The sequence below is a fragment of the Abramis brama genome (genome assembly GCF_963993115.1).
Source record: "Abramis brama genome assembly, chromosome: 12".
Classification (NCBI taxonomy): Eukaryota; Metazoa; Chordata; class Actinopteri; order Cypriniformes; family Leuciscidae; genus Abramis; species Abramis brama.
The window spans coordinates 11,046,522-11,060,120 of record NC_139974.1 but is presented as its reverse complement, the minus strand read 5'-3'; the positions used below and the strand labels follow the sequence as shown (position 1 = coordinate 11,060,120).

The 13,599-nt window shown below is 38.5% G+C and overlaps 1 protein-coding gene across 1 annotated transcript in view; it reads right to left on the bottom strand.

The window, feature by feature from the left end:
• Positions 1-2,389: 2,389 nt before the first annotated feature.
• The window catches only part of efna3a (ephrin-A3a), a 108,315-nt gene continuing 97,105 nt past the window's right edge, over positions 2,390-13,599 (bottom strand). The window contains exons 3-5 of the mRNA XM_084131202.1: positions 11,210-11,275; positions 9,440-9,511; positions 2,390-4,244 (exon numbers count right to left, since the gene is read on the bottom strand). Of these exons, the coding sequence (XP_083987328.1) occupies positions 4,126-4,244; positions 9,440-9,511; positions 11,210-11,275 (257 nt within the window). The 3' untranslated portion in view covers positions 2,390-4,125. The remainder of the gene's footprint in view (positions 4,245-9,439; positions 9,512-11,209; positions 11,276-13,599) is intronic.

Here is a 13,599-nt window from a genome sequence, read left to right as displayed (position 1 = left end):
ATACTTAAGATTGAGCCACTGTAGTCACTTGGACTATATTAACGATCTCTTTAATAACTTTTCTGGGCCAGCAAGTTTCGGTCACCTAGCAGCCTATGGAGAAGTGATCAGCTCTCAGATTTCATCAAAAATATCTTAATTTGTGTTCCGAAGATGAACGAAGGTCTTACGCAGTTGGAACAACATGAGGGTGAGTAATTACTGACAGAATTTTCATTTTTGGGTGAACTAACCCTTTAATCTTGCTTACCCTTGAATCTCGAATGTCTTTATCTTCACTTGAACATGGAGTGTCCTTGAAATTGAAAAAACACTTAGGAGCAGAGACGGAAAAAAGAGAATGAAAGACAGACAGATGTGCACAAACATGTTTTGCTTCAAGGCATTTTCTCCTTAGATGGAAGGGACGAAACTGAGAAGAACAACTGCATATTCCCAGGACTGTCAGTGCGGGTGTTTTATGTTGTGTGTGTGTGTGTGTGTTCTCTAATGATGGGCACCTAGAAAGTTTTGATTTGTGTGTTGTAAGAGAAGAAGCGTTTGTAGGTGCAGTTTCTGAGGTCGGATTCTCATCACTGCAGGAACCTTTTACCTGAGGAGACAGACGTGTGTTTGGTCTAGCTGAATGAGAATGAGTTTGTCTGGGTGTGAAACAGAGCAGATAAAATAACAGACAGGGACAAAGACAGATGGAGATGTGAAAAAAAGAGACAGATGTACCTTCAAGACTCAGTTCTAAAGACTAAATTCTAATTAAAGTAAAAGCTTTTATAAGAAACAAGTTACATAATTGCCATTCTATTAATGGGTTACATTTTCTTTTATAAGAGCTTTTTAGACCCTGGAAATAAATATGCATGCAATAATTCTGACATGCAAAGGCAAAACAAATACTGCACATTGTCAAAAATTAGTTATTACTAAAATGGTTTCTTTTTATTGATTTGGTAATTTATGTGAAATCGTTAAAAATGCATTCAAAAATCAGTTTCAGTATTGGCGTAGTTACTATGTGTTGCCTTTGCAAGAAAGAAACCATTGTATTGCACGTTCTAACAAGTCAAAAGTTTGAAAACATATTTTTAAAAGAAAAGTCTCTTATGCAAACCAAGGCTGCATTTACTTAATCAAAAATACAGTAAAACAGTAATATTGAACTGATATTACAATTTAAAATAATTGTTTTTGCTGCTTAACATTTTTTGTGGAAACAATACCATTCAAACATTTGTGGTGATATTTAAAAAAGAGAGAGAAATATTTGAAAATCACTTGACAAAAACATTATTCATCAAGGATGCATTAACTTTATCAAAAGTGACAGTGAATACATTTATAATGTTACAAAATAAATAAATAACTTTAATAAATGCAAATAACATCTGTTCTTTGAACTTTCTATTCATCAAAGAATCCTGAAAAAAAGGATCACCATTTCCACAAAAATGTAAAGCAGCACAACTGTTTTAAAGATTGATAATAATAAGAAGAAATGTTACCTGGGCAGCGAATCTACATATTAAAATAATTTCTGAAGGATCATGTGACACTGAAGACTGGAGTAATGATGCTGATAATTCAGCTGTCATCACAGAAATAAATTAAATTTTAAAATATATTAAAATAGAAAACAGTTCTTTAATATTTCAAAATATGACTGTTTTTATTGTACTTTTTTATTAAATAGATGTAGCATTGGTGAGCATAAGAGAGTGCTTTCAAAAACAATTCGTAAAAAAAGAATATTTCCTAACTTTTGACAAGAACTTTATATATACATACACTGAAAAAAATAAAAAAAAATAAAAACCTTGGTGAAGAAACAATTTTCACTCAAAAATTGCTTATAAATTTCACAATTACAAAGAAATGGTAAGTAACACATTGAATGGAACGTGGCATTTTTAAGTACAAAGATTTTCTTGTATTTACTTGTAAAAACTGTTTTATTTACAACTTCGAAATTTCATTTTTTACAGTGTATATAGTCCCAGTGTATTTCAGGCTTATTTATAATAAAAAGTCCCGGCATTATGCATAATGTTTTTTCCTTTTCTGTTATTATTAGTATTTAGGTTTCACAATCTGTATTTGCCATTTAATTCAATGTAAACCCTTATAGCTGCCCCATACTTTTAGTATTCTAATAAATTAAATGAGTTTGCTTGCAAATGTCTCCTTGCATCCCCTTAATACATTATTTGATACACTTCTATTGCACCCCAAGTTTTTTTTATTTTTTATGTGTTCTTAAATTAGGACCATGTGCTCCTTGGGAAAAAAGTCATTTACTCATTTACACAAACATTCTGACATCCTGAGAATCACGTCATGCCGATTACGACGCTCTAAAGGCAACCTGCAGACGATAAAAATAACAGCGAGAGTGTTAAAATAAGAATGTTTTATTAAGTTTCATTCTGGCAATTGTCATTCATGATTCGTTTACATGTTTGTAATCATTCTAAGGTAAACACGATTGGTACTGTTGTTGCCAACAATGATAAATGCTTTCGTTCTCACCCGTCTCATTCTCACCAGCCAAAACTCTCACACAAGCTTGAGTATTTAAAACCTACAAATGTGTATCTAAATGCATATGAAAATGCCAAAATGCGCACACTTTCACAACCCTCTGTAAAGTGCACACTCATAAGACACATACGCAGACACATTTACATTGACATTCACTCTTTGACATTGTCTGCAGGGTTCTGAGGAATGATTTATTCCATTACTGCACTGAAGCCACGCCCTCTCAAGAAGCCCCTCCCTAAATGCCCTCCCAGCCCCGCCCACCAATATAGACTACAACAATCTCACACTGTCCTATAATAATGACTCTCCTTATAAAGATAATGTACCTATTTCAACCGAGCGCGATGGATGAGATGCATTAGATATGTATTCCTGTAACTAAGACTCAATTTGCTGGCACATGAACAGAAATAAAGTCCATGAAACGAACATAAATAAACAAAATAATTTGGCATTAGCAAAGATGAGGAAGGATCCCTCAAGAAAGCAGACAAAACTCACAAAGTTCCCAAAAAAGGATCAAATGATCAATAAATAACTCAATAAATTAAGTAAATAAACTAACATACTCAAAGAGCAGTTAAATATGTATCATACGGTAAAAACTAAATCTGCATCGCAATTCTTCGATATAAAACAGGGAATTGCAGTTTACGACTCGACCGCTCTTACAAAAATGGCCACTATGCTAATCAGTGGCACTGGCCAGTCCAGTGCCTTTCCATGATGACACGTACATACTATAGGAAATAAACGTTTATCTATCCATCTACCGTTAGTTCGTTCCATCTCGATTCTCTTTCATTATGTGCGCTGCTATGATGTCCAAACTATTTCAGTCACACAATGTACAAAAGTGATGGTCTCTGACCGATCTCTAGTTTCCAAGTTCAGCAATGGAACTGGGAAACTAGAAGGAAAGCATTCCCATTCCAGCTCACAGACAAGTCTCCAGCCTGGGAACTAGCAGAAACAGTAGCCATGCCTTTCTGTGATCGATTCATAAGCCTAACACCTGAACTTAGTGACGGGCAAATGAGTTTTATTGATCTCTGCTGCAGAACTATCAATGACTGACACATATTGCAGTCCGACAGGTAAGGGTTGTGACAGAATGTTAAAACAGGATCAAAGGTCTCCAGCACTCCTCGAGTCTCTCAGCTGAGATCCACTGACCACTATGACGCTTGTCATATCCATTTGAGCTCGTGTCAATCTTAAAATGTCCATCTCAAGATTTGCCCCAGTCTGGGTAGGTTCATTAGAGACGAGAACGGACGTAGCTAGAGGTAGGGAGACCTCACTGTCTAACCAGATTTGTTTTCCTCCGCGAGTACGTTTGAGGAGACTGGACGTTCCATCGCAAAGGCAAATTCTGAAATTGATGCACGTCATTCCTTATTCCAAAATTGTGGAGACGAAGGCCACTATTTGGGTGCGGTAGATCTACTATTAGCTCCAGTGTTTAGGGCTCGACTATTGGTTAATCTGTTCTGATTGGATAATCTCCCGCACAGGTTGAACGAAAGGCGAGCGCTCGGAGCTGCTGGCTCATAAATGTCAGAGAGAGAGAGAGAGAGACGGTTGCTAAGACACGAGGAGAGCGGCGAGGAGAAGCGTCGCCACAGTGATTAACAGTCGGTCTCCAGACGGGCTGCTGCCGCTGACGCTCTTCTCCAGTTTGGGGATCTCAGGGTTAAACTCATCTGAGAGAGAGAGAGAGAGAGAGAGAGAAGAAAGAAGGAAGGGAAGAAAGAAAGTTAGTGAGCACGTAACAACTTTTTATACTGATAAAAAGCCTACAAAACTATGTACGCCGCCTCAGAGTAAAGCATTTAAAATTATAAATATAATTTTTACTCAGCAAGGATGCATTAAATTTGGTTAAGTGTCAGTAAAGACATTTTTAATGTTACAAAAGATTCCACTTTAAATAAATGCTGTTCTTTTGAGCTTTCAATGAAATCCTGAAAAAACCCCCAAAAAACTGCATCACATTTTCCACAAAAATATTAGGCAGCACAACTGTTTTCAAAAGGTTATAATATGATTTATTTCTTATTTTAAACTTTATCTCACAATTTCTGGTTTTATGTTTTACCAATTCCAGATCTATTCTCTAATCGAAATGTGAGTATTAGACAGTGGGATTTCCAACATTCCATCCTGTTTGATAAGACTACAAAACTATACACGTATTTATATAAACTGTCAATCTCTCACTGAATAATAGCTAACTTTAGCTCTTTATGTCATGTTAGCTGCTCTTATCAGCAGGGTATTCAAGAGAGAGGTAGGAAATGATTGGAAACAGAGAGAGGGAATGAGATCGGAACATCACTGTCGGCTGGAATCAATCCTGCATCCATTACATGAGCACCATGGCTCAATGTCAGGAACGCAAGCACTAACCATGAAGCCACCGCAACCAAAAGCTAGACGTCAAAGTTAGACAGTGACGGTAAATTATCACCTACTAAATATCATAGAATGATAAAGGGTGAAGGGAAAATAATGATTCCTCTTTGAGTAATGTAATCACCTGCAGAAACTGTAATGGTTTCCCCGCAGCCTTCTCTAAATATAAGGAAGATAAAACTCATCCATTCATTTTCTGTATTACTACTGGCCCTAAAGCTCAATATAACATTCTACAAGGGTTACTGATGATGAAAATAATCACTTAGAAATAGAGAAAGGCAGAGAAAAGGAGAAATAAAGGCAGGAGAGATAGCGAGAGAGAAATCTTATCTATTAAAACAGGAGATTTGATTGTAGAGAAAAGACTTGGAAGGATATCAGACAGAAAAAAAAAACAAAGAATATGTGACATTTCTTATCAGCAGCCGCCACGTTGTATGTTGATAAAGGACGCTCGGGCAGTTAGAGGTTAAACACACTGCTGTGATAGCAGACGTGAGTGAACATTGACACACAGCTCAATGGACATATCAGCGGAGCCGTGTCAACACATCATGGAAATGTCTGGAATTTATTATTGTTGACGCACATAGGCGAAATTCCAACTGGACTGGTTTTGCTGTGCTCTTCTTTGTGCGACAAAGTAGGATGTGCTCCTGGATCAGCATCTTTAGCAGGGCCTGGAACAAACATTCCTGTCAAACAAATACAGTCTTTTACCCTAGTGGTTCTCAACTGGTTTTGCTTAAGGTTCCAGATTTGATGTTGAACATCAACCGCTGATCCAGAAATGTTCTACATCCAAAACAATGCTGTTTATATCCAAGATGTGATTGCAAAACAGACTGTTCTTTGCTTAGGGGTAAAAAGAAGTCTGAAATACCTTTTCAGCATATTGTTATCACACATCACGACGCCATCTACTCTGCTGAGAGCTGTGTTTAGATGAATATGTAAATATTTGCTGTGCAAAATAATGACAGCGGTGAGCAAACAGCGGTTAAGAAAGCATCTGATCATAGCGATGTGGATATGTTCCCACGCTGCACTCCAGTCAAGTTAAGTCACGTCACGTTTATTTATAGCACTTTGTACAATATACTGTATTGCTTTAAAGAAAGCAGCTTTACTGTATTAAACATGAAAATGTGTCAGTATAGCTTTCAATTCAGAATTACAACATCAATTTCCACTATAAAGCAGCTCTCCAGTGTGTTCATGTTTTTATTCGTGACGGACTGAACAGAAGAAATGAACTGGAGAAGATTCTCCGTGTCAAAGAAGGCGGAGCTTCCGCGCACACCTACCTATTACATCATCACCACAGACCAATGGTAGTTTACATTTACATTTACATTTAGTCATTTGGCAAGACGCTTTTATCCAAAGCGACTTACAAAGCAGGACTAGATTAAGCGAATCATCATGAAGAGGCAAAAACCAAAGCTACGCAAGGAGTGCTCAAGATACAAAGTTCAGGCATTATTCAGAGTAGCATAAGCCCGATAAGTGAGGTTTTTAGAGGGAAAGGGGAGGTTTTTTTTTTTTTTTTTTTTTTTTATGTGGTTAAGTGCTCACGGAAGAGATGGGTTTTCAGATGCTTTTTGAAGGTTGTCAGGGATTCAGCATTCCGGATGAGGGAGGGGAGAGTGTTCCACCAGCATGGAACTGTGAATGAGAATGTTCTGGAAAGTGATTTTGTGGCTCTCTGCGATGGAACCACGAGACGTCGCTCGTTGACTGATCGTAGGCGTCTGGTAGGGATGTAGACTCGTAGGAATGAGTTAAAGTAGGAGGGAGCTGAGCCTGTGATAGATCGGTAAGCAAGCGTCAATGCCTTGAACTTGATGCGAGCAGCGAGAGGTAGCCAGTGCAGAGAGATGAACAGAGGAGTGACGTGGGCCCTCTTGGGCTCGTTGAAGACAAGACGAGCTGCAGCATTCTGGATCATCTGTAGAGGTTTAGTTGCACTTGAAGGAAGACCGGCCAGAAGAGCATTGCAGTAGTCAAGCCTAGAAATGACCAGGGCCTGGACGAGAAGTTGTGTTGCATGCTCAGTTAGGAAAGGCCTGATCTTCCTGATGTTGTGCAGTGCAAACCTGCATGATCGAGCTGTCTTTGAAATGTGATCTGTGAAGGTCAGCTGGTCATCAAATGTTACTCCAAGATTTCTGACCGTCCTTGATGGGGTGATTGAAGATGAATCTAGCTGGATAGTGAAGTCGTGCTGTAGAGACGGATTGGCAGGGAGGACGAGAAGCTCAGTCTTTGGCAGGTTGAGCTGTAGGTGATGTTCCTTCATCCATGCCGAGATGTCCGCCAGACAGCTTGAGAGCCGTGCAGCTACTGTGGGATCATCTGGTTGAAACGAGAGGAAGAGCTGTGTGTCATCAGCATAGCAGTGGTAGGAGAAGCCGTGTGCTTGTATGATGTGTCCCAGTGATGTGGTGTAGATGGAGAAGAGGAGGGGTCCAAGAATTGAACCCTGGGGAACCCCTGTGGTCAGCTGATGCGATCTGGATAGCTCGCCTCTCCATGCGACCTTGAAGGACCTACCTGTGAGATAGGACTCAAACCAGTGGAGTGAAGTACCTGTGATGCCCAGTGATGAGAGGCTGGACAGAAGGATCTGATGATTCACAGTGTCGAAGGCAGCAGACAGATCCAGGAGAATGAGGACTGAAGATTTGGAAGCAGCTTTTGCGATCCGTAGGGCTTCTGTGACTGATAGTAGTGCAGTCTCAGTAGAATGGCCTTTCTTGAAGCCGGATTGGTTGACATCCAGCTGGTTGTTTTGAGACAAGAAGGATGTTACTTGGTTGAAAACAGCTCTTTCAAGTGTCTTTGCAATAAATGGTAGGAGGGAGATGGGTCTGTAATTCTCTACAGTTGATGTGTTTAGTGTTGGTTTTTTAAGCAGTGGAGTAACCCGAGCTTGCTTGAATGCTGTAGGGAAGGTGCCAGTATGGAGGGATGAGTTTATGATGTGTGTGAGTGCTGGTAGAAGTGTCGGAGAGATGGCTTGTAGAAGGTGCGAGGGGATGGGGTCTAGAGGACAGGATGTTCAAAGGATGATGTCACACCAGTTCAGGTCTTCACTGTGATAAACCTGATCCCGACTTTTTTTAATTTAAATTTACAGTAACAAAAACGGCAGCTAGAAATTTACAATAAAGAATACGGTAGCAACATTTTAAGTTTTACAAATTGACCTTTTTCAATTTACAGTAGGAACATTTATATTTCGTTAATTGAAATAACTTGAATATACCAAAATTATTGCAATGAATGCAATAAACATTAATTTAACAACATAAGATGTAACATAATACCCTTATGTACATAGGTGATAAGAAAAAACTAAGAAGAAACAGTTATTTTAATAGCCTATCACAAAAAAGGACTTTAGCTTTTAGCTGATTCACCTTTTTTGACTGAAACTAGTGTATAAAATCTTTCAGTGTGACCTGGCAAACTCAAATAAGAAACATAATGTCTCCTGGGTCTTTGGAAGTCTCTTCAGAATAATGATTATGCAGTGCTTTTTTGACATCTGTAACCCTATCTTTTCATATCGGTTTCATTGAGTATAATCCCTGACTGGAACACACTATGTCTATATGATGTGTGTTATGCACACTTAAGCAGAATTTTTATTTTAATGCAGCATCAGCACAAATGATGGTATTATGGAGCTGTTGACAGGAAACAAAGTAAAACTTAGTCCTCAAGACTCCAACACAAGTTTTTTTCCCCCTTAAAATAGGGTGGTTGACCTGTCAGCAATGTGTTTTTTATTAGATATGGTTTGGGAAAGCTAACAAGATGTTGACAGTTTTAGAAGTAGGAGGATCTGTGTACAGAGGGTCAATTGGTTCATATGGTGTGTGTGTCATAATCAGTTTCCATTTTAATGCCGTGTGCATTAACACACATGTACCCCCCCCCCACCACACACACACAGAGAGAGAGAGAGAGAGATGTCCTACTGCTAGAGTGCTTTTGAATGCCTACGGTGGTGTAAAGTGCCAGCTATTTGTTTAGTTATGTGCTTTAGCAAGGGCATGTGGGCGATGAGCCAAGCTGTGCATCCTGCAGTGTGTCCCGATGATTCTTCCTGTGATCCTGATGTGAACTTGGGTTTCTGAGTATTCGCTGGACATACATTTCAGATGTGCAGTCATAATGCGTCTCACTGCACATTTACAGCTCGATTTCTCAGAATAAAAACGGTAGTTAAGTGAGGGCGAGAGGGCAAAAATAGAGAGACTGAATAAATGCATGAATTTGTTTATTATTGGCTATCCCCTGGTCACTAGACCTTATGGTCATCCAGGCTTTTAAGAGGAATTTCAGATTGCTCATGAGGCAGATTAAATCTGTAAAAGCCATATTTGTGAGAACAGATGAAAATTTGTGTTACACACTCTTATAAAGCCAATGTGTGTACAAGGCTTCATGTTTGTGTGCGTTCACTCACCGATGTCATGCAGTTTGGGTCTGACAGTGTAGTCAGGGGGACTCTGGTTCGAGTCATCATCTGCATTAGAGACTGTAGCAAAGAAAAACATGATCTCAGTGCATACAGTGACCCTAAACACTATCTGATCACTTAAAGGGGTCATGACACGGATTTTTTAAAATGTTCCTTGCGGTTCACTTATAAAGTTTTTTGCAAAAAAAAACAAAACAAATGTATATACGCAGCGTAAAAAAATGAAATGATCTGTTTTTAATGGGCAGCTCCTTTAAGGCTAGTCAGTAAACGACCACTTTTATTGTTCCACGATTCAGAACACCTTAAAGGAATACTCTACCGTTTTTTGAAATAGGGCTTATTCACTGTCTTTCCTACATTTAGATAGGTGGGCAAACGCATTTTTGTCTCAGTGCATGCAGTGTTTTAGTTTGGCAGTGCCGCCAATAGCTTAGCTTAGCATAATGAATGGAATCCTTTGTTGCCAGCTAGCATGTCATGAGTAAAAGTGATAAAAAAATCAAATAAAAAAAAACCGAATTACTTCTTGTGGCCTGCGTATTCACAAATAGCAATGCAGATTAAGACTAGGCGATTTCCTAGGCAGAAATTGACTTGGGACTATATTAGGGTGAAGCACAGGCGAAGCACTGCTACTTGGGCGCAGCACTGCATGCACTGAGACAAAAATGCGTTTGCCCACCTATCTAAATGTAGGAAAGACGGTGAATAAGCCCTATTTCAAAAAACGGTGGAGTGTTCCTTTAAATTAACCATCCACTGGATGCGTCAAAGCGAATGTCCTTCATTCTTCCATTTGTCCTGTTGTCGACAGACTCAAGTCCATGGAATATGTCAGAAACTGAACGCGCATCTTTTATACTGTATTCAGTGTAGACAGCATCAGTGATTATAATGGATCTCTATTGACGCGACACTCACATCCAGTGTAGACAAATGTCAGCCATTAAACGTCTAGATACTAGCGGGCGGGGCCTATGGTGAGATGATGTAAAACTATTCGTTGATGTCTTGCTCTAGAGGCAGTCATATGCAAATGAATTTGCCCATGTGACGTCACAGATCCCACAACATCAAAACGAGATGTTTCTGGAACCTGATTATATAAATGCTTTGTTTATAATGAGGATGATGTTTTAAGCTATGAAACTTGCAGGATGTTTTAATGGCACAAATACCTCTTATATGTCAAAACATCAAGACAAATTTGATTTCTCATATCATGACCCCTTTAAGGCATACTGTATTTTTCCACTTTCATTCTCTGCAATTTGTCAATGTTGTCTTTAGGCCATAGCATACTTTTTTTCTGCAAAATGAGTTTACATATTAAAATGTAATTCCTATTGTCACTTTCTATACACATCACTTGCTCAAACTTTTTTTTAGATACATTTTAGATACATTATATGCAAACACAAAGCCATTTCAACAAATACACACACGTAATATAACTGAAAAATATTGATTGATTAATGCAGCGCGGGGTTAAACTTGTGTTCAAGAGCTGCATGAGTTATGCTATCAAAGAAAGACAGAGCAAAAGAGTGAGAAGAGAAACTGAAAGACAGAGCAGGGGGTGAGAGGACGTCTCCACACATGCTCTGATCAGAGAGGCCACAGAACATGTTCGAGCATTAAGTTCTGAAAATAGCTTGCTCACACACAAAACACACATTAAAAACCAGCATCATGACCTCCCCTTGCGGTTTACGTGCTTTTTTGTTTCTATGTGTGTCTGATGATGCTCACCTGTAGAACAGCAGACAAACACCCGCAGTCTTAAACAGTTGTGTCCATGGTGATGGATTGGTGTAGCTGCAACAACACATGACAGCACAAACATTAACCTACTGCCACCTACTGGACAATGACATGCACTGACATCACTTCTAGGTTCAGAACGTAATACTACTGTAGCTTACTAAATTAACACTATTCAGTATACACAGTATTCTGTATACTTTTCAATTATAAGTGAAACGGTAAATAGTAAAATAGCAAGTATTATTATGCAATAATAAACATTTCAAATAGTAGAATTCTACGTTGCAATAATATATAATATGTGATTGGCGTCAGTCATCATTTTGAAAATAAATGCAGTTTTTGCCTTTTTATTTATTTATTTATTTTGTAAAAACTTCATCAGTCCAATCAAATATTGAGTCAAAATATTACTGTTAAAAATATCTGGTTTTATCTGGTTCATTAGTCACATTAGGCACACTGCATTGTGGGATTCTATAATGTTTTATGCACAGTTATAGTACATAGTATAATATAGGAAGTAACTAATGTAGCACCAGGACAAACTAGTATTCTATGCATTCTAAAAATCAGCATACTGTGCACAGTATCTATACAAAATACAGATATAGTGAAATGTAATGAGGTCATGTGACATGTTAAGATTTTCTCCAAAGCGTCACGTCACTGCTAAATGAATAAATGTAAATATTTAAATGTACCAACAAAGTAGAACACAACAGATTTAAACATTTACCACTGCATCTTTACCTAATTAAAAGCTAAAATATTATGTTACTACTCCATTCCTCACATATCTATAAATCCTCCTCTTTAAAGTCCACTCATAATGTTAGTCAATTTCTTGCACCAAAAAATGCTTTAATTTAGTTTGTCATGACCATTTTCTGCCCTGAACATTAAGTTCAACAGGTTGTTTTTGCTACTGTACCTTTAAGTCTTCCATATGTAAATGATCACAGAATACTTCACATGAAGAACTGAAATGAGCAGCAACCTGGTGAGAGCGCTTTAGAGTGTGTCTACTACATAGTACATTAAACTCTTTATTTCAAAAGAATAATTCACAGCAAATGCTATGGCCATTTTAAGGTATCTAAGCCAAAGCTCCTTCTGCTGAGATAAAACAAACACTAAATAAATAACACTGATCAAAACAGATACGGTGTACGTTTATTAAATTATCCATTTCCACAAGCTGCAGATACCATCTTTGATTGATGAATTGGCCATAAACGAACTCCCCTGGGCTAAGACAAAGATAACGTTTCTTGTTTTCCGGTTGATAAACATATGGGCCACATTATCATAGGAATGTTTGAGTGTGATATCATTTTTCAATACCAATGGTTGTCATACAATTGCTAATAACCTGCCTACAGACCTCACTAATGAAGACGACTATTAGCATTAGGTGAGACATGCATCAGAAAATCACCATTAGCAATGCTCTATTAACACTCGGTTTATAGCCTGCATTAGAAAGTTTTCGATCCAAAAAACGGGTGCGCTCTAATTGGTAGTGACTGACCCAAATGCCAGAAAGACAGATGATCGGCAGCCTTCCGTAACGTCCGTTTCCCGATAACAAGCTCCTTTGCATGGCGGAGCTGTCGCCATTTCACCAACAAGGCGGTTTTGAGAGCAAATGGACTGCTGGGAGAGATGCATTTGAGCTTGTCCTTAGGAGCTTTCTTTTATTCTCAGTTGTGATTTGGAAAAAATGAATGAAACATTGTTGTGTTTGAAATAACTTGCTGCCTTTCTTCAAACTACTGCTTCGTAACAACAAAGCCCTTTAAAGACGATCACTGGGGTCGCAAAGTGTTTTCTTAATGAGTTTCTCTTGTGTTAACTGCATCTGTATGACTTATCTGTAACCCTGCACATAATGGTGCTCACGCAGAAAGTTCTCACTTCTTTTATTCCCAGCTCAAAAAACTCCACGACAGGAAGGGCTGTGATTGGCTCAGCCGTACAATCGCCACTTCATGAAAGGGAGGATCCTGCCAAGGCAATGTCCCCTTGAACAAAGCACTAAACCTCCATCTGCTCCCCAGTATGCCTTTCCCTGTGTAATAACCTTTTCTGTCAGTGGAGTTTAGGTGAAGTATGCCTACTGCAAACTGGAACTTGCTAGCAAAAGCAAAAACACTTGAATGGATTATTATGTTAAATACAACTTTTATCAAGTTCTATGAACAGCATCTGTGGCATGCTGTCAATAACCACATGACATAATTTTGACTTGCACTTGAGTTTGTTGACAGAAATCCACTTGTAATTGTGCAACGTTTCCCCCCAGATACTTCCATTGTAAGCTTGTTTTCACAAACATTTTCTGTGGCAACGTGCCATTAGCTTTCCATCTA